General features: G+C 42.6%; 1 protein-coding gene across 1 annotated transcript in view; it reads left to right on the top strand.

Annotated features, from left to right (window-relative positions):
• ACADSB (acyl-CoA dehydrogenase short/branched chain) overlaps nt 1-20,371 on the top strand; it is a 52,201-nt gene extending 31,830 nt beyond the window's left edge. Inside the window, exons 2-11 of the mRNA XM_005895084.3 lie at nt 1,830-1,989; nt 2,203-2,303; nt 4,930-5,136; nt 5,845-6,015; nt 7,189-7,314; nt 8,649-8,741; nt 12,783-12,872; nt 14,252-14,389; nt 16,739-16,838; nt 17,566-20,371. Coding sequence (XP_005895146.2) covers nt 1,830-1,989; nt 2,203-2,303; nt 4,930-5,136; nt 5,845-6,015; nt 7,189-7,314; nt 8,649-8,741; nt 12,783-12,872; nt 14,252-14,389; nt 16,739-16,838; nt 17,566-17,636 — 1,257 coding nt within the window. The 3' untranslated portion in view covers nt 17,637-20,371. The remainder of the gene's footprint in view (nt 1-1,829; nt 1,990-2,202; nt 2,304-4,929; nt 5,137-5,844; nt 6,016-7,188; nt 7,315-8,648; nt 8,742-12,782; nt 12,873-14,251; nt 14,390-16,738; nt 16,839-17,565) is intronic.
• The last annotated feature ends 3,726 nt before the right edge of the window (nt 20,372-24,097 follow it).

Genomic DNA, 24,097 nt, shown 5'->3' with positions numbered 1-24,097 from the left:
TTTTTTGGCCTCTGCCATACATCAACATGAATCAGCCACAGGTATACATATGTCCCCTCCCTCCTGAACCCCTCTCCCACCTCCACCCATCCCACCCCTCTAGGTTGTCACAGAGCACTGGGTTGAGCTCCCTGTGTCACATGGCAAATTCCCACTTGCTATTTACTTTACTTACGGTAATGCATCTGTTTCCACGGTATTCTCTCAATTCGCCCCACCCTCTTAACACATGCCTACGGAATACTGAAAGACGGCACTGATGAGCCTGGTAGCTCAAAGGGTAAAGAGTCTGCCTGCAATGCGGGAGACCCGGGTTTGATCCCTGGGTCGGGAAGATACCCTGGAAAAAATGGCAACCCACTCCAGTACTCTTGCCTGGAAAATTCCATGGACGGAGGAGCCTGGTAGGCTACAGTCCATGGGGTCGAAAAGAGTTGGACACGACTGAGCGACTTCACTTCGTTTTCACTTCACTGATGAACCTACTTCCAGGACAGCAATGGAGATGCAGACATGAAAACAGACTTATAACAAGCACTTGAAATCAGATGGTGTCTCTCTCTCTTTTCTTTTCATTGAAATCGGATGGTCTCTCTCTGTTTCTGGTCAACAACAAATCCATTGTTGACCAGAAGTTGAAGAACTTGGGACCCTGTGACAGGGGGACACACTACGGGCAGGAGGGGCTAGGCTTGCAGTTTCCCTGAGTTACAACCCTAACTGCTTCTCTTAGAGCACCACTGCTGTGTTCTTAGGGATCCAAGGAGAGTTGGTCATTACCATTTGTTGAACTCCTACTATACAGTGGGTACCATGTTAGACCCTTGATGTGGATTGCTTCCACAAGGTTATTATCCTTATTTTCCAAAGGTTATTTCCTTATTTTTACAACGAAGAAAACTAAGACTGAGGGATTTTAACAGAGAGGTTAAAAACCACCTGCCCAAGATCCGCCTGCAATGCAGGAGACCCCAGTTCGATTCCTGGGTCAGGAAGATCTGCTGGAGAAGGGACAGGCTACCCATCCCAGTATCCTTAGGCTTCCCTTGTGGCTCAGCTGGTAAAGAATCTGCCTGCAATGCCGGAGACCTGAGTTCGGTCCCTGGGTTGGGAAGATCCCTTGGAGAAGGGAAAGGCAACCCACTCCAGTATTCTGTCCTGGAGAATTCCATGAACTGTATAGTCCATGGGGTCACAAAGAGTTGGACATGACTGAGTGACTTTCACTTTTCACTTCAAGATCACATAAGCAGCCAGACTGACACAAGTTCTTTTGGACTCTGGAGCCTGTTTTCTTAACCTGTATCTTCTGGTACTAATTAATGAGAAGCTGAAGGAAAAAAAAACACTGGCCACAGAAACCCAAAAAGCAGAGCTTCTTGCAGCCAGGCAGGGCAACTGGGACACTCAGCTCCCTCAGCTGTCCCCGGGCCCTCACACATCCCTGCCCCACGAGAGAATTCTCTTCACTGTAGTCAGTCAGTACTGTTAGAGTCCAGTTTTCCTAGCCAAGAAGTTACAGAAACATGTCCTTTGAAGAATGAGTTCCACCTGGAACGTTCTGTTTCCTCAAAGGGAAGAAGTAATTATGTGGGGAGACGTGTTCCTTTAGAACAGCTCCTTCCTGGATAACCCAGCTTGGGTTTTTGGTCACAGGATGGTGAATCTTAACGCGCCAGGCCAATCTCTCTTATTTTGCTGAAAGAAGTTACAAAGGGTGGGTTTGTAAAGGTAACTCCCAAAGCAGCTGACGTTCCCTCCTCTCGACGTGCTTTTCTGCCCTCGAGCGCGTGCGTGTGTTCCCCACTCAATGGCGACTGTTCCCACAGCTACGAAGAAACTTCCCAAGCTGCTTGTCTTCCTGGAAAACTCCTCCTCATGCCCTAAATTCTTCTCAGTCAGAAGCTCAGCTCAAAGCGACAAGCAATGGACCACCTCTTGCCCCTCTGCAAACATTTACGGATGAGGAGATGATGATAAAGAGCGCAGGTGAGTGAACCCGGGTTCACCGCAGGTCTCCTCGGGTCACGTGGCCTTTGGTATGCGATCACACGGCCTGCGACAGGACTGGGGGAGGCGTTCTCCTAAGTTTGTGAATGGGATTTTTGTCATTAATTTTAAGTCCTCCTTTTTTCTTTTTTTTAAATTAATACATGCCAGACTTATAAGATAAAGACTTACTAGTATTTTTTTCCCCTACAGTTAAAAAATTTGCCCAGGAACAAGTTGCTCCTTTTGTTTCAAAAATGGATGAAGATTCAAAAATGGAAAAATCCATAATACAAGGATTATTTCAACAAGGGGTATATAATTAATGATTATTTTAATTTCAAACTTTCATAAATACCTTCCAGTGTTAAAATGTATGCATACTTTTAAATTTAGGAATGGTAATGATGGCATGATTTCCTAGTCAGAATTATGTGACTTCTCTTTCAGATTGAGAGCCTAGTTAAAAAAAATTTAGAAATACCGGTGCTTTCTAAGTAAAATGTTAGAAGCAAGAGTGATTTCTTCAGACCAGTGGTATTCAACTGGGGGCTATTTTTGTTCCCCAGAGGACATCTGGCAACGTCTGAAGATGTGGTAGTCACAACTAGGTGTGCTGTGACGTCTAGTAAGATGCAGGCCGAACATTGCAGAGTGCACAGGATGGCCTGCTGAGACACAGAATTATCCAGCTCAGCAACGCCAAGGTTACGAAACCTTGCTTTAGTAAAGCTTCACACCAGAGCATCTACCCGAATCTCTGTGTATGTAGGAAACCTAAAGCAAGAGGTTCGCATCTGGCATCCATCAAAGTTAACCCGGGCAACCAATTTCCAACTTTTTAATTGGAAACTCATGGTGCTTTAATAGAAGCACAGTATATAAAATAGATAAAAATAGAAATGTTCTGACTGTGAGTATAGGGAGAGGTTATCAGCATGGGAGCCCCACGGAGAACATTTCAGAATCACCGGACTCTTCATCTCTTCCTTCTGTATGGGTGGGAAGATTTTTTTTTTTTTTTTTTTTTTTTTTAATACTAAGACTATCCCTGATAGCTCAGCTGGTAAAGAATCTGCCTGCAGTGTGGGAGGCCTGGGTTCGATCCCTGGGTCGGGAAGATTCCCTGGAGGAAGGCATGGCAACCCACTCCAGTATTCTTGCCTGCAGAATCCCCGTAGAGCCTGCTGGGCTATAGTCCATGGGGTCACCAAGAGTTGGACATGAGTGAGCGACTAAGCACACACATGCAAGGCTACCCAGGTGACGCTAGTGGTAAAGAACTTGCCCGCCAATGTAGTGGTAAAAGAGATGTAGGTTGGATCCCTGCATTGGGAAGATCCCCCGGAGGAGGGCATGGCAACCCACTCCAGTATCCTTGCCTGGAGAATCCCATGGACAGAGGAGCCTGGTGGGCTACTGTCCATGGGGTTGCACAGGGTCGGACACTTAGCAACTTAGCACACAAGGCTGTTCCAGAACTAATAGTCCCTATTAGTTCAGAGCCATTGGCTTAAATCTTAACCAGTTATCCTGTTTGAAAATTAACCTTTTCCAGTAATTGTTTTATTTCTTACTGTTCAAATAATACTAGTTTTTTTTTTTTAATACCATATAGTAGTAGTTTTTCAGCTTTCTTTTAGCAGCGAAACTGTTGGGAAAATAGAATCTTATGTGAAGTCACAGTGGTTCAGAAAGCATCCATTTCTCAGCCAGGTCCATTTACAGAACCTCAAGGCTTCTCTGAGAGGTCTTGGGGTCCCACAGTTTGAGCTTCGCTCTCGTGAGGGGGTAGTTCTTGCAGGCAGGGTCATCTGCAGCGACAGGTTGCCTGCCACATCACAGTCACTCCTGCCTGCTTGTCACACACCCCTTGGGGGGTCTGCTTCATTTCACATCTTGCATCAGCTATTCTCAACCTCACGTGACTCCTAACTTCTGACCTCTACAGAGGTCACCTGCCAAGATAATTGACAAATATGTCCATCGGTGACCTTTTTAGAGAAGCAGTGTCTCTGACAGCTGTTAAAGATACGATAGTCTAATATTCTCACGCCTCTGTCAGCCTTCAGGCACCTCCCAGTCCTGAATTCTTCCTCATAGAACATCATTGCTGGTTTGCTCAGCTTTTCTATCCTCCCCTTTATGGTTCTCACTTCCTATCAGCTAAGTTTGCCATCAGCTAAAAACATAACAGCCATACCCTGGCTGCAGCACGTGCAACTCCCTACTACCTGGAGAGGGCAGAGAGAAGCATTCCTCTTTGCCTGGTCACAGCTTTGTGTCTCCCCCCACCCACCTTAGTAAAAGGCAGATTTATTCTATGTGAAGAGAAGTCAGAGTATACACAGTTTTGGGTCTTGAATTACATGTGCACACATTCTCTTGCTGAAACAAGGACACTTAAAAAACAGAATATTGTGGATGTTTCATGTTCCAGACTGAAGACTGGTTACTGAATAGTCAGGCAGTTACTGAAAAGCCTTGAGCAGTTTTGACCATGATTGTCAGGCACCTGGGCCTTATCTTGTGTGATTCTAGAAAACACTAGACCACATGTGGTCTGCTAACCATCTGAACTTGCTGAAATGGCCCCAAAAGGAATGGCCATTCAGTTATTCATTCAATTATTATCTCAGTTTAAAGGGTCAAGGTCTCTTGTTTTTGTTTTTTAGATCCCAAAAGCAAATAGTTGATAGTTCTAGCATGTCATTTTATCTTTTGAAAATATATTTCTGTTATAGATTTTCCTGTTTGTTATAGATTTTTTTTTGTTACTTAGAGGGATAGAGCCATACCAAATAAAAATAATATATGCATACAGAACTTAAAAATCAAGAACATATATAATTACAAATTATTTCTGAACTCATTCTTGCAAGAAATTGTCCCATATAAAAAATAGCTTTCTTAATGTATGTTTCCTTCTTTTTCCTTTAGTTGATGGGTATTGAAATTGACACAAAATATGGAGGAACAGGAGCTTCATTTTTTTCCTCTGTCCTAGTGATAGAGGAGTTAGCCAAAGTTGATGCATCTGTGGCTCTGGTATGTGACATTCAGAACACATTAATTAACAGGATGATTGGAAAATACGGAACAGAAGAACAGAAGGCTACCTATTTGCCCAAGCTAGCTACAGAAAAGGTGAGTTGACATGAGTTGTTGAAATGGATCTGATCTTGTCTAAATGTAGGATGTTTTCAGGAGAAAAGTAGCTACAGTGTTGGCTTTTCTGTTTAAGACCACAACACAGCACCACTAATTACTCAAGCAATGCTCAATAAATTAATGAGCTCAGACGGTAAGGAATGTGCCTGCAATGCAGGAGACCTGGGTTGGATCTCTGGATCAGAAAGATCCCCTGGAGAAGGGTATGACACCCCACTCCAGTATTCTTGCTGGGAGAATTCCATGGATAGAGGAGCCTGGTGGGTTACAGTCTATGGGATCGCAAAGAGTTGGACATGACTGAGTGGCTAATACACACTAGAAAAATACACTCGGAAAATTTAGAGAATTACCTTTGCACAACTAAATTATTTCTCTTTTGGGCCTAATTATATCTATTGTTTTGATTGATGGTTTCATTTACATTGCAATTATGAAAACCAGTTTAATGAAATGTAACTTTGAATATGTGTGCTTAGATCTTTAAGTTTGACCTAGACAAATAGTGGGATGTATTTTGGGAAATAATGCTGTCAGAATGCTGTTACTATTTCGATACATACAGGCTTTTGGAAGTAGCCAGAAGTTTTTGATTTTCAAGTGTTGATTTTGCTGTAAGTGGGTATTTGTTATGCAGAATATAAATACAGGTCTTAATTTGGAATTTTTTCCTCACATGTGTAGGCATCAAGTATCTGCATTTCAGAGACTGGAGCAGGTAGCGATTCATTTGCTATGAAGACCAGAGCTGATAAAAAGGGAGATTATTACATCATCAATGGGTCAAAGATGTGGATTAGCAGTGCTGAGATTGCTGGGCTGTTCGTGGTGATGGCAAATGCAGACTTTTCTGCTGTAAGTTTGAAGAAAAACGTGCTAGCCATTGCCCCTCATCTTTTCTCTTTGTTTCTTTTCTTTACTTGCATTTTCTTCTTAGGACTTAGTCTTAAATTCTCCATTCTCCTCAGAATTGGAAAGGTTAGACAGCTGACATCTTTTCATCCACTTGTTTACTAACCTCCTAAAACAAATATTACAATTAACAATAAATTTTAGCTACATAGAGGACCATTTAATTAATCTCCTAATCTGTTAGATAGGAGGCTAAAATCTTAAATTTTATAGAATTTCAGATTTTCTGTTTAATAATGAATTTAAGTAGCTATTTAGTACATTTATTTATTTTTGATGTGGATCATTTTAAGTTTTTTTGCATTTGTTCCAGTGTTGCTTCTGTTTTATTTTTTGGCCAGGAGGCTTGTGGGATCTCAGCTCCCCAACCAGGAATTGAACCCACACCCCTTACATTGAAAGGTGAAGCCTTTACTATAGACAGCCAGGGAAGTCCCGTAGCACATTTATTTTTTTAAATTGTTTTTCTAGCACATTTATTTTTAAGAGTGTTTTATTACATTCTTAAAATAAGAAGGGCTTCTTCTATTTAAAAGAAAAAGGGCTTCGCAGATGGCTCAGGAGTAAAGAATCCGCCTGCCAATGCAGGAGTCACAGGAGACACGGGTTCAATCCTGAGTCTGGAAGATCCCCTGGAGGAGACAATGGCAACCCAGTTTTCTTGCCTAGAGTATCCATCATGGACAGAGGAGTGTGGTGGGCCACAGTCTCTGGGGTTGCAAAGAGTTGCACATGACTGAGCACGCATGCACACATTCAGTTGAAAAATAGACATATAGCAAAATGGTAAAGATTGCTTTTGTTTTTTCTCTAGGGTAACATTTAATAAAATTTTGAAACTTATAAAGTTAAATGTAAGATGGGGAATTAATTAATCATGTAATACTTTTGTGTTGCTTAATAATTTTGATAGCAACAGTAGTTTCTGAAAGTGTGAAGTTCTTGATTTTGAATCTACTTGCACCACTCTGGTTTCATAACACACATGGTGCAGCTCTGAGTTCATTAGTAATTAGTGCTGAAGTCTGCTGTCAGTTTTCTGTTTACTTTGAGCCCTTTGGAAACAAGAGATCTTCTCAGTCCAAGTGGTGATAGCATTTTAAATCTGCATTTCAGGGGTATAAAGGAATTACCTGCTTCTTGGTCGATGGTGATACCGAGGGCCTTCATGTAGGGAAACCAGAGAACAAATTGGGAATCAGAGCATCTTCCACCTGCCCAGTCACATTTGAAAATGTCAAGGTGGGTATCTTAGACAAGGAATAAGCTCTGCCTGTATGTATAGTTGCGAGTAAGGTATCAAAATTATTAGTCCTACACAGGAGAGTATTTTGTAAACCTCTTGAACAGTGATCTTAGTTGAGGTCATGACCTCAGTGTGCTTCTCACAAGCGTTGAGACCAAGGTTGAAACCCTGTCTGCCCAGCCGCTGGTCTCAAGTGCCAACCCAGAAAAGTCATCTCATTCATAGTTTAGCAACCTGTTACTTGTGCACCAAACATGGCTTCGGAGGAGGAAGCCCACAGCAAGGCCACAAGGTGGGGCTGTTGCCCAGGAAGAGTGGAAAACAGCCAGGCAGCCCCACCGCAGGTGAGAGCTGAGTTTTGAAAAAAAAAAGAAGCGATGACTGGGATGGGGTGCTTTAGACCTGACTGAGGTAGGGCAGGGTGCGATCCATCAGCTGCCGCTGGTGAGAATGTCGCCTTTTTGGCTCCCTGGTGACTGTGTATGTGCTCCTGGGGTGTCCTTATGGGGTCGTGTGAGCCTCCCTGCTGCACCCCAGCTCTCTTTCTTCTCCTCATCTCCCTTTGCTTTCCCCACGCTGCCCACTCTTGTCTCCTAACTGCTCATGTTAAGAAGCTAAGTGTATTTTTTTTAATTTCTCTCCTGCTATCCATAAAGCAGGTTTATTTTTGTGGCCATGCCACACGGCTTGTGAGATCTTAGTTCCCCAACCAGGGATCAAACCTGTGCCCCCAGCAGTGAAAACACAGAGTCCTAACCACTGGACCACCAGGGAATTCTACCAAGTGTATTTTTTTTATTGCTCCTAGTCAGTAAACGGTGTAATCTGTGTCTTCACTCCTGCTTTATCTTGTGTCCACATGCACGTGTCCACACACACCCCTCCGTTGATTTTTTCACAGTAATAGTCTAAACGGAAGAGAGGCTGACAACCCGTCCACGTTTTCTGCTATTCCTGATAGTTTATCTCACACTGTAGCATACAAGTAAGAGTTCGGGGGGGGTGGGGGGGTGGGCAGAAATTGTTATTCATTTATGTTGTTGATTAATTGTATGAGATTTCATTCTTCTAGATTCAAAAGATGTCTGTGCTAGGCTCTGGAGGATGCAGTAGTGAACAGCGTGGACTTGAGTTCTATCCCCCTGAGAGTGCGTGGGAAGCAGTTTAGAAGGAGTTTCAGAGACATACTGGACAATTTTCTTGGAATTTAATGAATACTATGCTAGAGTGTTATCACAGAAACTAAGAGTATATGTGCATTTAAAAATATATAATCAAAATGAATTATGGCAAATTAAATTGAGAAATAACTGCACATTTTTCTTTTCAGGTTCCAAAAACAAATATCCTGGGGCAAGTTGGGCACGGCTATAAGTATGCCATCGGGAGTCTTAATGAAGGCAGAATAGGAATCGCTGCACAGGTTAGTCAGATTTTACCCTTTAACTTGATTCTTCCACACACAGTCAATTAAAATGTAAAAAAAAAAAAAAAAAATCAGTAAAACCAGTGAGTATTTGGAAGCTCTTCAACACAAGATGGCGCCCTTCCCTTCCATGAAGCAAAAGAATAGCTTCTGGCTGTGATTTCTTTAAAATTCCGCTTTGGTCAATTATGTAATGTCCTGAGACCCAAACAGTGGCTTAGAGCTAACAGTTTTTTTCTGCTTTGAGAGCATTAAAGTATTATCTAATACCTGGATCGATAACTTAAGTACATTGTAGATTAAATGTGGTATTTCTTTTTTGAAAATCAACTTTTCAAAGCATGCAATTCATTTTGCAATTTTAAAAATGAAGAACAAGTAACATTCAGGGGACTTCCCTGGCAGTCCAGTGGCTGACTCCATGTTCCCAGTGCAGGGGCCCGGGTTTGACCCGTGGTTGGGGAACCAGATCGCACGAGCCACAGCTGCAGAGCGCACGTGCCGCAAGGGAGATCCAAGATCCCGGGTGCCGCAACCAAGACCCAGCACAACCAGATAAATAAACATTTAAAATAAGTAAATAAATCTTTCAGAAAAAAGGAAGACATTACAGTCTAATGTGTAGTGAGAGTCTCTGTAGATAATGAAAGATTTTTACTTAATGTTTTGCATGTGAAAAGCAAACAAATTTTTGCCCTGGCACTTAGAGATAAAATGGCAACAATTAAACAGATATATAAGATAAGAACAATTCAATTTTTTTAAACCAAATTTGCCCTTTAAATAGCATATTAAATTTTTCTATTAGATGACACCAGTTGCTTTCTAGAATCACAAAGTGAAATCTTTGGTTTTATGAATTCATTTTTGTAACATATTAACTTTTAATCAATGAGTATTCAGAACTCAAAAACATTCAGCTTTTAGATTTTGAAGATACTGCATATATCAACTATTTGGAGTAGTTAAATTATAATTTTACTCTAGATTTTTCTTCACTACTGTTAATCTGCTAATAAAATATTCTTAGCTCAAAACCTAACCCATATTTCCCACAAAGCACAAATAACATATCAGTCAGGAGAACTGGCTTATCTTTTCATTTTAAAGTTTTTCCTGTGATTCAGCTTCATCAGATATGGCATTAAAAACTATAGCATTGGATTTTGTTCTTCCCAGACACATAAATAATAAGATGGCTGGCAGTAAATACACAGCCTGGGCTTTAGTCTAATTACTCCAGGTTATCATATAACCTAATTAACAGTTAAGGTCAGAAAAAAGAGAAACAAAGAGTAAGATCTGGTAGTTATTATTTCTTGATTAATACTGTGAATGCCTTTTAGAGAGGGAGGCACCTGTGACTGAACTGAAGGCGTCCATCCTTAAAACTCTGTAGTTATAAAGAATTTTAGTTTTTCATTATTTATAGTGAACATTGTACACTGTTTTGGAAAAGCCTCTGTTGCCTGACAAGTGATCACTACAATTTGTGTCCATAAACTATATTGTTGACATCCTGTGAACTTTAGTTGTAAGAGTTTAGCAGCAGCATCTTCTCTCACAGCTGAAAGTACAGTGAGTTGCTGCTTCATTTTAATTTGCTTTGGGGGTTTTGACTTGGTTTGGGTTTTGTCCTTAATATAATGGTGCATAATATTCCATCCTCCAGAAAGTTCAAAGTAAAAGGCTGAGGAAAAATTTGAATGAACACTAATGAAATATTGATAAGTTTGTGGGCAATTCCCCCCAAAGCTTAACTATTGATTTTCTTTTTCCTTTTTCTAAAACCTACATGGTTTGATGTAATTAGATAGTGATTTAACAGCTACCTAATGTTGAAATGTAGAAACAGTTTCTAAGCTCAGATTCATTCAGTTCTTGTGGAGATGGGGATGGCAATGAGACAGTCCAGCTATAACTGCCACCATATCCTGATTTGTTCCTCAAATGTATACACTGATATTTTTACTGGCATCTCTGTGTCAGTGGTCCCCAACTCTCGCTGTGCATTAAATCATTAAAGAGTTTTCAGAATGCTGGTGCTCAGGCCCACTCTCCCTCCCCCTTCCATCCCACGCCCAGGGTTTGGGTTTGGTTGCTAGACCCTCACAGTGTTTGTTTGTTTGTTTTTCCATCATTGAAAATAATTTATTGAGGTGAGGTTTGTGTAACAAAATTAATCATTTTAAAGTGAATAATTCAGTAGCATGTGTTATATTCCCAATGTTGCTTAGCGGTCACCACTCTTATCCTAGAACATTTTCGTCACCCCAGAAAGAAGTGCTATGCTTTGAAGGACTCACCCCGAGTGCTGGATAGACTCTTAGCTTTATGGTCCCTCTCATCAGTTCAGTCACTCAGTCGTGTCCAACTCTGCAACCCCATGACTGCAGCAGGCCAGGCAGATGGAGGGTTCTGACAAAATGTGGTCCACTGGGGAAGGGAGTGGCAAACCACTTCAGTATTCTTGCCTTGAGAACCCCATGAACAGTATGAAAATGGTCCCTCTCATATCTGCTCTAAGTCAAGCAGCAAGGGAAGGAGGGTGGCTGAGCATTTGTCGTCCTGGAGAGGTTACTGCTCAGGGCGGCCCCACATTGGTATTTTTATTATTTGAGTTCCCCTAGATGATTCTGACGGAGAAGGCAATGGCACCCCACTCCAGTACTCTTGCCTGGAAAATCCCATGGATGGAGGAGCCTGGTAGGCTGCAGTCTATGGGGTCGCTGAGGGTCGGACACGACTGAGCGACTTCACTTTCACTTTTCACTTTCATGCGTTGGAGAAGGAAATGGCAACCCACTCCAGTGTTCTTGCCTGGAGAATCCCAGGGACGGGGCAGCCTGGTGGGCTGCCGTCTATGGGGTCACATAGAGTTGGACACGACTGAGGTGACTTTGCAACAGCAGCAGCAGATGGTTCTGATGTGCTGTCAGGGTTGAGAAACACTGCTCTTTTATGTCCTGACACCCAACCCACCGAAGTTCTTGTCATTCAGTCGCTAAGTCCTGTCCGACTCTTTGTGACCCCATGGACTGCAGCGTGCCAGGCTTCCCTGTCCTTCACCATCTTCCAGAGTTCACTCAAACTCAGGTCCATTGATTCGGAGATGCCGTCCAACCATCTCATCCTCTGTCACCCTCTTTTCCTCCTGCCTTCAGTCTTCCCCAGCATCAGGGTCTTTTCCACTGAGTCAGCTCATCGTAATCGATGACCAAAGTATTAGAACTTCAGCTTCAGCATCAGTCCTGCCAATGAATATTCAGGGTTTTCTTTAGGATTGACTGGTTTGATCTCCTTGCTGTTCAAGGGGCTCTCAAGAGTCTTATCCAGCACCAAAGCTCTTATTAATCCTGATCATATATGAAATGGACCAGAAGATAGAAGGTTCAGAAGCAATAAAATTTCTGAGGCTTAGTTTGCGTCTAAAGACTCAAGCTTAAAGAAGAAGAATCCGTAAAAGTGGGCATAACCACACCAAAAAGTCTGCCTCCATGCTGGAATCAAATATACTCTTCTTCATAGGAAATTAGTCACATTTTCTCCCGATTCACGACTTTATGACTTCCTAATCTAAGCTTAGTGACGGTGGCAATAGAACACAGAGAAAGATGGAACACCCTGCCTTCCTGCCTGCTTAGTCACATCCAACTTTTTGCGACCCCATGGACTGTAGCCCACCAGGCTCCTCTGTCGATGGGATTTCCCAGGCAAGCATGTGGAGTGGGTTGCCATTTCCTTCTCTGGGGAATCTTCCCAACCCAGGGATGGAACCTGAGTCTCCTGTATTTCCTGCATTGGCAGGCAGGTTCTTTACCCTCTGAGCCATCAGGGAAGTGTTCTCCCAATTACTAGAACTTAAGTTCTATAAATGCAGTGGGTGAAGGTCATTAACATATGCCTCACCATCTTGGTATGCCTAGTTCTTTCTCTACCCCAACTTTTCAATTTGCCTGTAAAAAGAATTTGTAACCTGAATAATCAAGAACATAAAGTATTAATAAAAAATAAGAAATTCTGATTTTTTTTTAACAGATGCTGGGAGTGGCTCAAGGCTGTTTTGACTACACTATTCCATATATTAAAGAAAGGAAACAATTTGGCAGAAGGGTATTTGATTTTCAGGTATGTAATTATTAGCATCTTTCTACTGTTCCATACTCGCGTCTTCCTGTTAATGAAAAGCTTTGTTACAAAGCCGCAAGGGAATCCTCTCGGGGATTTTAATGGGAGAGGCACAGGGAGGAAGGAATAGGTCTCAGTGTGTATACTTGTGACTGCATTGACCTTCTCCAAGGGCAGAACAGTAGTCTTTGAGGCCTGGTTATGGCATGATTGAGGATACACTGGTGAGCACTTGGGAGCTGCCTCCTCGTGGCTTCCAAATTCCAGAGCCTGGGGTTTGTGGTCAGACATCCTGGGTTAGAATGTTGGTTCTTTGTCTTGCTGGCTTAGTCCTTGAGCATGTTACATCACCTCTGCAAACCTCAGCTGCTTCATCTGTAAAATAAAGGTAACACTACATACTCTTTAGGATGATTTGGAATCAAATAGATGTTTTAAGGGGCTTCTCTGGTGAATCAGATGGTAAAGAATCTGCCTGCGATGCTGGAGACCTGGGTTCGATCCCTGGGTTAGGAAGATCCCCTGGAGAAGGGAACAGCTACCCTCTCCAGTATTCTGACCCACAGAGTTCCATGGACAGAGGAGCCTGGCAGGCTACAGTCTATGGGGTTGCAAAGAGCCGGACACGACTGAGTGGCTTTCACTTTCTTTCAGATGTTTCAAGTGCTTGACACAGTATTAAAAATAACACTCACATTTTTAAACATAATTCTACGATAATTTATCTTTTAAATCTTCGCATGCATGCTAAGTTGCTTCACTTGTATCTGACTCTTCTCAACCCCATGGGCTGAAGCCCGCCAGGCTTCTCTGTTCATGGGATTCTCCAAGCAAGAATACTGGAGTGGTTTGCCATGCCCTCCTCAAGGGAATCTTCCCGATCTAGGGATCAAACCTGCATCTCCCACGGCTCTTACATTGCAGGCGGATTCTTTACCACTGAGCCAACAGGGAAGGCTTTAAATCTCAGCAGTCATTAAACAATTTACATGAACTTTGAAAAATTTTTCAGAAGCAATATGTGGAGTGGTTGATTTTAGATTGCAGGTTTTAAACTGCCCTCTGGTGGCTCGGTAAAGAATCTGCCTGCAATCAGGAGGCCTGGGTTCGATCCCTGGTTTGGGAAGATCCCTTGAAGGGAATGGCTACCCACTCCAGTATTGTTGCCTGGAGAATTCCATGGACTAGAGGAGCCTGGCGGGCTACAGTCCATGAGGTCGAAAAGAGTTGGATACAACTAACTAACACTTTTGCAAAATGAATGGTTTTTTTGGGCAAGTATGTTTGAGTCCGTCAGTGTTCCATATACAGGTGGGATTTTAACAACGAGCTGGGTTTCCAGAAGCCGTGATTCTCTACATTGGATCTGACCATTGCAGGGGCTCCAACACCAAGTGGCTCACATGGCCACCCAGCTGGAAGCTGCGCGACTCCTGACATACAATGCTGCGAGGCTCTTAGAGGCTGGGAGGCCGATGATTAAAGAAGCATCTATGGCCAAATACCATGCGTCAGAGGTAAAACAAACAAGAGTAATGCAGTCTTTTAGATTTTTTTAAAAAAAACGTATTTTGTATTAGAGTATAGCTGATTAACAATGCTGTGATAGTTTCAGGTTGCAGTCTTTTAATTTTTAAGAAATTTATTTATTAAGCCTGTCATTTAGGAACATTGCTTGAACATTTGTTTGTTTTTCAAGTAAAATAACATGGACCTTCTAGTTCCTACACAGGAAATGCAAGAAAGTAAAGCTGCCATAGGAAGGTGCTTTAACTGTCTAAGGTTTCCATGTTCTTGTGGCTCTCGGGTGGAAACCAAGTCACCCAGGTCAGGTGGAAAAGCCACTGTAAACCACTAGGTGGGCCTCAGCTGAACACTGGCATCGTGGCTGTGGTTCCAAGTTGGGGCGAAGCGAATGCCCTGGAGATAACGTGAAATAGAAAGTCGCAGGAAGATACCATCCTCGTGTTGACTGTACTCAGCATGTAACACGCTGGGCTTGGGCTGAAACTTGGTCGCATCACAGGGCTCGGCAGTGTGTTAGTCACTCCCTGGCCTCAGATATTTCTTTAACCCCTTCAGTCCCCAGGTCTAATCTTGGGCCTCAACCTCCCTTCTGAGCTCCAGACTAACAGATCCGCTTCTGCTTTACCCACCCCGCCCCCTCCCCCGACCGCCACCCTCCCTTCCCGCCCTGCACACTCACAAACCTGAGTCCCCTCAGCGCCCCTCCTTTGCTCCCACCCCCTGTTGAATCCGTCATCCTGTATGAGAATTCCGCCCCTCAATTTGTCTCGAATTGGTTTCTTTCTCCCCTAGTTTTTATTACCAGCCGTCTAGTCCAAGCCGTGCCACCTCTTCACCAAAACACCGGAGGCAGCTTCTGACTTCTGGTTGGTCCCTGTGGCTTCCTCCAGTCCAGTGTCCCTTTCAAGGTGTCCATGAGGCCATGCTATGCTCCAGTTTTAAACCCTTCAGTGACTCCTCACAAAAAATGGGAACTTTTTATTCACCTATTGTTGCTTTGAACAAATTACTGAAAATTTAGAGACAGGACAGTTCTGTCGTCTCACAGTTCTGGGGTAAGACATCTGAAATGAGCCTCACGGGTGGTGCAGTGGTAAAGAATCCACCTGCAGTGCAGGAGACGCACAGAGACTTGAGTTGGATCCCTGGGTCAGGAAGATCCCCTGGAGGAGGACATGGCAACCCACTCCAGTATTCTTGCCTGGAGAATCCCATGGACAGAGGAGCTGGCAGGCTGCAGTCCATGGGGTTTCAGAGAGTTGGACACGACTGAGCGACTGAGCACACACACACACGTGCACACACATTCACACACATGTGTCTGCACACGTGTGCATGCACACACACACGGGGTGAAATTTGAGTGTGGAGCTGCCTTCCTGGGGGCTCTGGGTGAAAGTCCATCTCCTCTTCTTCCCCAGCTTCTAGAACACACTCACTTTCCGAGACTCAGGACCCCTTCCTCCGTCTTCACAGCCAGCAGCGTGTAGTGTGTTAGATATTCCTGTGTCTGTGGTCACAGCACCCTTCTCTACTTCCCTCTTTCCCTTGTAAGGACCCTTGTGATGACACGGGACCTGCCCAGATAACCTGGGATCATCCCTTAACTTAACCAGCCTGCAAGTTCCTATGCCGTGTAGGTGATGCACATTTATACTTTCTGGGGATTCTCCTGGGGACACCTTTGGGGGCCAGCAGATTATTTAAACTGCTCACATCACATGAGGCCCACTGCTGCCCACACCCATCCCCTTTTCACAGCTCACCCCGACCCCAGCCCACTGGTCCTCAGGCCTTTGAGGTCGATGAACCCACTTCCCCCTTGGAGCCTTTCTATGCGTCAGTCCTCAGTTTGAAATGTCCTTTGACTTGTCCTTTAGTTGTCAGCGAGGCTGTACCTTCCTCACCCATTGCCCCATCTAAACCACGGCAGCTCCTCCCGCAGGCTCTTCTCTGGCCCCATAGGTTTTCAGTTTTGGTGATCGTGCTTCAACATCTGTCTCTCTGAATGACCAGCAGGACCAAAGGGCAGTGACTGGTCAGCACCCTGGCAGAGTGGATGATGCAAGAAGCCCTTGGTTAACATTTGCTGAGTAAATGACACCGTCGACAAGTGTACAAGTCTAAAACAAAGACCCTAATTCTCTTAAGAATTTTATGAACTAATAGGAAATTTTCCATAAATGGTACAGAGACTGGGACGAAGAAATGTTAATTTACAAAATAACCTCGCTCCTTCCAGTTGCCAGTGGTAGTGAATCCACGTTACTAAGAATGTTTTAGTGTTGGTCATGTGTAAGTTATGTGGTTTCAGCGTGATTTGTGCTTCTTTTTGGTAGCTGGCAGGCCTCATTACCAGCAAGTGTATCGAGTGGATGGGAGGAGTGGGCTACACCAAAAGTTACCCTGTGGAAAAATATTTCCGAGATGCGAAGATTGGTAAATAGAGTTTTTAACACTTATTTTGTTTTATTTGACTCTTAGGCGTTTTAGGCTGTTGTGTTGGTTTGATGTTTTTGTTGTTGCTACTGGCACCTGGGCAGAGGCAGTTTTAAGTCTTCAGTTACTATGTTTCTTGGCTCTCCTTTTTTTGTGGCTGGATTTTTCCCCCACTACTTCTTCCTTCAAAAAAGTAGATTTATTATTTTTTAAACATCAAATTGTCTTTTTAAATGCCTCAAGGCCTCTGAAGGCCTTTCAGTAAAACCACAACAAATTCTACTGTCTTAATTTTTCTTTTACTAAAAATGTTAGTATTTTTGACTGGCTTAATGCTGTTGCTGGAAGCTCAGTTCTAATTTTAGACATTAAGTGGGTAACCAAGCTTGAGCGTTACACTGCTCTACTGCCAGGTGGGAAGATAGAAACTCAGCCAGTTATAAAAGCTGCCTATTCCCAGGAAACCATCCAGGCTTATGCATTGATAGTTTAGGAACGGGAAACTCACCTGTTTAATACTGATTCTGGAAATGTGTAAATCAGGTGGAATATTGTCATCTCTTAGGTAAGATTACCTTGTAAATAATACCACATTTAGGGGACACTGCATAGTGTTCCTGGTACAGTTTTATAGTAAGTGCAGAGGTGGTGTTTGCAGACCTGATTTGTGTACAGACTCTTCCCGTGGCTCCACTCCTTTGTGTTCCTTTTCTCCCCTTTCTTTAAGGCACAATTTATGAAGGAACTTCAAATATCCAGCTGAACACCATCGCAAAGTGCATCGGTGCGGAATACTGACAGGACAGCCAAAGAAGCGGGCCCCCTCCCTGGTGCCACTGGTGTTAAATTTTAAACTGTGTGCCTTGTTGGGGGCTGTGGGCCTCCATCTCACTGAGTGATTTCATTTGGGCCCTTCATCTTGGATCTGAGACCCTTTCTGTCTTTTCTTTACAATCTGCTTAACTTAGGCACAGAAAATCATTTTTAAAATTTGGGAATAAGTGTACCATATTTTCTCCAAAACTATTTTTAAAGCTCTGTATGCATTATCATTCTAGCTACTGAATGTGTATGCTTCGGGGTCCCCGTGACCCAACTAAAGAGCCCGTGTGCTTCAGCCAAAGATCCCACATGACAGAAAACCTGACACAGCCAGATAAATGAAAAAACATTTTAAAATAAATAAATAAAAGATGATCGGACTTAAAAAAAAAAGTCTCTACATTAGTTTTCAAGTATGAGGTTTAAATAATTTAATAATCAGAATATACTCAACATTGTAATATTCATTTTACCAACGATGCTGTTTACTTCTGTTTATATTGAATACTTAAGCTTCAATTTAAATTGAATACTGAGTAAAATTGTTTACTCAAGCTTAGTTATTGAGCTTTATCATGATAGGTAATTCAGAAATTATACTTTAGTTTGGTGATTCTCCAGAGGGGTTGTCTTACCCTCTTAATGAAGTGTATTAAAATCTTGTAAGGAAGGAGAAATACAAGAGAGCTGTAGGGGTCAAAAAGCAGATTGAGATATTATTAAAAAAGGACATATCTGGGAAGGCAAAAATCTGTTGTTTTACAGTCAAATTATAGAAAGGCAAAGCTCAACAAAATGTCTAGCTGGCAATGCCAGTTCTTCAGTATCAGGGATTCTTGACCAGGAGAAGAGGATCTAAGTCCTCTGTCCCCTAGAGGGGAGGTGGACAGTGAAGGGCTGAGTGTGTTGTATTTCCTGAGACAGGGCAAGGATTAGAGGCGTTGGAGAATGTTTCACCATTCATCCAGTTGTTTAAAGCAATCACTGCTGTCAAGTGGGAAGCACTTTAGTACTTTAATGAAAGGATGACGTTTATTAAGAAAACTTGACATTTTCAAAGTAATTTTGCTTTACACATTGATGTTCTTCAAATTTGTATAATGCATATCATGGTTAAGTATTCAGAATTGTGTAAGTACAGTGGAGATAGGAGTTACGTTAGAATATTAGAAAGACATATGGACAAATTTAGACTTCTGATCAAAAGAGATTAAGTCTACTTAACTTTCAGATAGGGAGCTGACAGAAACTAATCATGCAGTCTTTCAGAACAAAAGGACAGTGCTCTGATAAAGAAAGTAGGGATGGATGAACTGTCCTAAAGCGGGGCAGGGACATCTTTGATTTCTGTGGTTATTTGAGTGAGGTGGGCTTTTCAGATGACAGAGTAGAAACCAACATCAGTAATACTAACTTCCTCCCCTGGAGTTATAAACATGTGAAGCTACAATAAACCTTGTTCAGATTAGCAGTACGAGAGAGGCTTCTGTGTATACCTGAACCTTGAATTTATATTTCATATTGATACAGTTCTAATTGTGTGTATGTTTTGCACATGTTCTCAAATAACAGTTGAAAATCATGTGTTGTAGTTAATATCTGTCCCTACCTTCCTCCATTAGTGAATTTTGTTACTGTACCATTTTCCAAAGACGATGTGGCAGGTTTTCCTCATAGTTCTTGCATTATAGCTTTTCTTAATTACCATGATTTGAGGGTTTTGAGTTTGTGTCCAGTGGAAGGACAGGCTTGTTTACCTCCTGAAACCTGTCATTACTCTTTGTTAATTTGAGGATAGGGCCATTACGGGGCCCAGAAGGAAAAGCCCTGAACACAAGCACCAAGTCATATTTATGTGGGCAGAGCTGGACTCACCCCAACTGCCACGTTAGTATTGTCAGGAATTTCACTTTACAACACAAAAATGAATCGGTGTCAAAGATTTTAGAATTATGGAAAGCTCCCAATTCCTGGTGTCTCGGTAAAGAATCTGCCTGCAATACAGGAGACCAGAGTTCAGTCCCTGGGTGGGGAAGATCCCCTGTAGAAGGGAGTGGCTACCCACGCCAATACTCTTGCCTGGAGAGTTCCATGTACAGAAGCGGGCTACAGTTCATGGTGTCACAAAAAGTCAGACACAACTAAGTGACTAACACTTTCACTTTCAAATCTTAGAAAGACTTTAGAGACCCATCCAGCCAACTCTCTTCATTTTAAAAGTGAAGGATTCATGTAGCCCAAAATACTTACCCGAGATCATCCGTCCAGGGCCAAAGATAAAACAGAGATCCAAATGTACTGGCTCCCAATTCTGTGCTCTTCCTACTGTTTACCACTGTCTCTGTTCAACACATTCTGGATTTCATCCTTGCTATATTTCAGTCCTCTTATTGGTTTATTTTAGGTTTAACTGATAAAAGAATAACATGTCAGAAGTGTTAAGACTGATGGGTGTCATTACTTACATTTGTAAATCACCTGACGAATGTACCAGCTCTCCTAGGATGTAGCTGGTATGTCAGATATGAGGATGATTGTAATCACTTGGTTTTATGATTATGGTATGTTTTAGAAAATGCACTAATCCTTGCTGATGTATTTTTGCTTATCTCAGAAAGTGAAACTTTTGTTGTAATGGTACACATCAGACTGTAATCAGTGTTACAAAATCAATATTCTATGGAGAATGAAAAAATAAAGCACTACCTGGAGGCTTTTGCTACTTTAATAAAGCAAAATTGTTTGTTATGCATACAGAAGTAAGAAAACAATGTACTCTTCCCGCAAGACAGACACTGTACCTTTGCTTACCAAGCTGGTAGCTTGCCTGTCATGTAAGCTGATTTTGTTTGTTTTCAGGGAAGAGACCAATTTTAAATTCATGATGCTAAATAAGATTTTTACCAGATTGATCATCCCCCTCCCCTGCTTCTTTTTAAGGCAAAAAAAAAAAAAAGCAGCTCTTCAGTGGAGAGGTCACTTCTTTTGAGCACATCTTCACGGTATGTATGGGGTTTCCCTGGTGGCTCAGACGCTAAAAGCGTCTGCCTGCAATGCGGGAGACCTGGATTCGATCCCTAGGTTGGGAAGATCACCTGGAGAAGGAAATGCCAACCCACTCCAGTATTCTTGCTTGGAAAACCCCACGCACGGAGGAGCCTGGTAGGGTACAGTCCATGGGGTCGCAATGAGTCAGACTTCACTTCACAGTATAGCTCACATAAATATCCAGCTGATATTTATCCCTGTGTTTGTAGTATCGCGTCTGGAAATCTTGCATTGTCGGACCTTTTCCTCAGTGATACACTGTTGTCTAAGCTCACAGGAGGTTTCAGCCTATCTCTTCCCCATATTTCCCACAATGTTTTAGAAATCTAGATATCAGTCCGTCTGTACGTCTGGCATTCAGTGATGTGTGTCGGGCAGTCATGCGGCCAAGGGCACAAGGTGCTGTGCGCCCCAGGCTGCCACGCAAAGATGAGTAAGACCGTGTTCTTAGCAAAATGTTTATGCCAGGTGTCTTTTTTTTCCTGTTCTCATTAGTGAATCCTCACACATAGAAAACCACCAAGGCCAACCCTATGCAGAAGTATTTAGGGACGCCCCTGGTGGTCCAGTGGTTAAGACTCTGTGCTCCCAATGCAGGAGGCCTGGGTTCCATCCCTGATGAAGGAACTAGATCCCACAGGCCACAACTAGGAGTTTGCATGTGAACTAAGACCTATCGCAGCCAAGTTAATTAGTTTTTAAAAAACTCATCATTTAAAACAGTATTTCTTTAGATCCATTAGAATGATAACAATAGCACTAAGATCTCTCACGTTCTTATCACGTGCCAGGCATTATTCTACGCTCTCGACACGTTTTTTAACTCAGTCCTATACAGTAGGTGCTCTTGTGAGCCCATTTTAAAGGCAAGGAGACTGAGGCATGGAGAGGGCATAAGTTGCTTATTGATACATGACAGAAATGGTTCAAACTCAGTCTGGCTGGTGAAGGCCCTGTCAGATTCCTTCCTTTGGGTCGTTAAGGTTTGTTTGTTTTTAGGAGTGTCCTAATAAAAAGGTCGCTGCCACCTAGCCCTTTACTAGCTAATAATTCTAAAGGAATTGTTTCAGATCATTTCAAGCAGAAAAACTAGCTGAGAACATGGCCTGTAAGACAAACAGGCGTGGTGGGAGCATGTGGGTTTGGCAAGAAAAAATGGCAGGTGGGTGGATAGGGCAATAGGCAGATGCAGCAGAGGAGTGAGAAGGGTACTGAAAGGAAACTAAGGAGATTCCAAAAGAGACAATTCATCTCCATCACAGCCGTCAAAGAACTGCCCCGAGGAAGGAAGAAAGATGGAGCAGGATACAGATCCGAGCGGGAGTGGCTGCAGGATGTTCGACTTGCCATCACTTGTATGGGTAACTCACAGTATGAAGGGAAAAAAGACACGTAACTTTGAGGACTTCCCTGGTGGTCCATTGGTTAAGAACCTGCCTGCCGATGCAGGGGACATAGGTTTGATCCCCGGTCCAAGGAAGATCCCACATGCCCGAACGCCACAACTGGTCAGCCTATGAGCTGCAATTTCTGAAGCCCATGAGCCTGGAGGCCAAGCTCCGCAACAAGAGAAGTCACCTCAATGAGAACCTCGTGCGCCACCACGAAGAGCAGACCCTGCTCACTGCACCTAGATAAAGTCCATGAGCAGCAAAGAAGACCCAGTGAAGACAGTACATAAAATATAAATTTTAAAAATAATTTAAAAAAAACTTAACTTTACACAGCTTTTTTCCCCAAAGAAATTATGGTAAGTGGAAAACAAAGCAAGGTAGCCAAACAGTAAAACTCAGAGGTATAAATGGGTTAAACTCACCCATTAAACTATGTTCAGTTCAATTCAGTTAAGTTGCTCAGTCGTGTCCGACTCTTTGCAACCCCATGAATCGCAACACGCCAGGCCTCCCTGTCCTTCACCAACTCCCGGAGTTCACTCAAACTCACGTACATCGAGCAGTGATGCCATCCAGCCATCTCATCCTCTGTCGTCCCCTTTTCCTCCTGCCCCCAATCCCTCCCAGCATCAGAGTCTTTTCCAACAAGTCAACTCTTCGCATGAGGTGGCCAAAGTACTGGAGTTTCAGCTTTAGCATCATTCCTTCCAAAGAACACCCAGGACTGATCTCCTTTAGAATGGACTGGTTGGATGTCCTTGCAGTCCAAGGGACTCTCAGGAGTCTTCTCCAACACCACAGTTCAAAAGCATCAATGGGACAAAAGGAAAATTTAAATCCCAGATACAGAATGTTAGTAACACCTAAAAAAAACAGCAGCATAGGAAAGCTGAAATGAAGAGGAGAAAGCCCATTCAAAATGCTACCAAGAGGGAAGCAAGAACAGCAAACTTAACATCAAAATGGAGTTAAAAATAATTGTAAAATGGCAGAAAAGGATGTCTAGTAAAAAGACAGGAAGCCTTCACCAAGAAGGCCCAGCAGTCATGGAGGTTACATCTCCTACAGTGTTGCAGGGAACTACAGACAACCAAACAAATAATAAAAATACAGTGAAAACATTGATAAAGTCATAATCACAGCCTCTGACTTAGAAATCAACAAGTTAAGTAGGAAATGGTAAGAACAGAGAGGGACTGGGTAGCATAATCAACAAGTTTGACATATATATTTATGTACAGGGAGAAGTTTTCCTTTTCAAATGCAAGTGAATTATCTAATTTTGAATTTTTGCCATAAAGGAAGCTTTTATAAATGCCAAAAAAGACAGACTTATAGGCACCATTTACTGTACACAGAAGTAAATAACCAAAAGGTAGGCTGCAAAAAAAAAAAAAAAAAAAGTCATAACTTTAAATAACCTTGGTTAATTGGAAAATAAACATATACATTACAGATTGTCGACAAAAGAAACCCAGCTGTTTCGGTCCGTGCCTCTGGGAGGATGGACAGGAAGGCATGTCAGGGACTTTGAGGGCAGCAGAGTTTGCGGTAGTGACAAATTAGAAATGGCTAGGTGGGAGAATAAATAAATCGTGGGCATACACACCATGTAATCCGGTGCAGCAGTTTAAAAGAGTAAGACCCATGTTCCGAGATTAAATCATCACCAAGTTCCATTGTTTAAGAAAATAACACATCACGTAAGATTTATGCACAAGAGTACAAATCTATATATTCTGTAAGTCCAAGCATGTGTATAAATTCTTGGAATAAACTCGGAAAATACAGTCAACACGCTGGGGGCTGCCCTGGGACTGGGGGTCAAGAGGGCAGCCACGGGAATCACTGGTATCATCCTGACTATTTGAATTTCATAATTATATTAGAGCGTACAATTGTAATAAAGTAAATATAATCTTGTGTAATTTAAAATAAAATTAAAGCTACCTATAGGGTTACTGGAAGTTTTCCCTCTGTGCATTCATTTACCTT

This window comes from Bos mutus, chromosome 26 (genome assembly GCF_027580195.1).
Source record: "Bos mutus isolate GX-2022 chromosome 26, NWIPB_WYAK_1.1, whole genome shotgun sequence".
NCBI lineage: Eukaryota > Metazoa > Chordata > Mammalia > Artiodactyla > Bovidae > Bos > Bos mutus.
The sequence above is the reverse complement of the archived record's forward strand: the minus strand, read 5'-3'. Positions and strand labels throughout refer to the sequence as shown.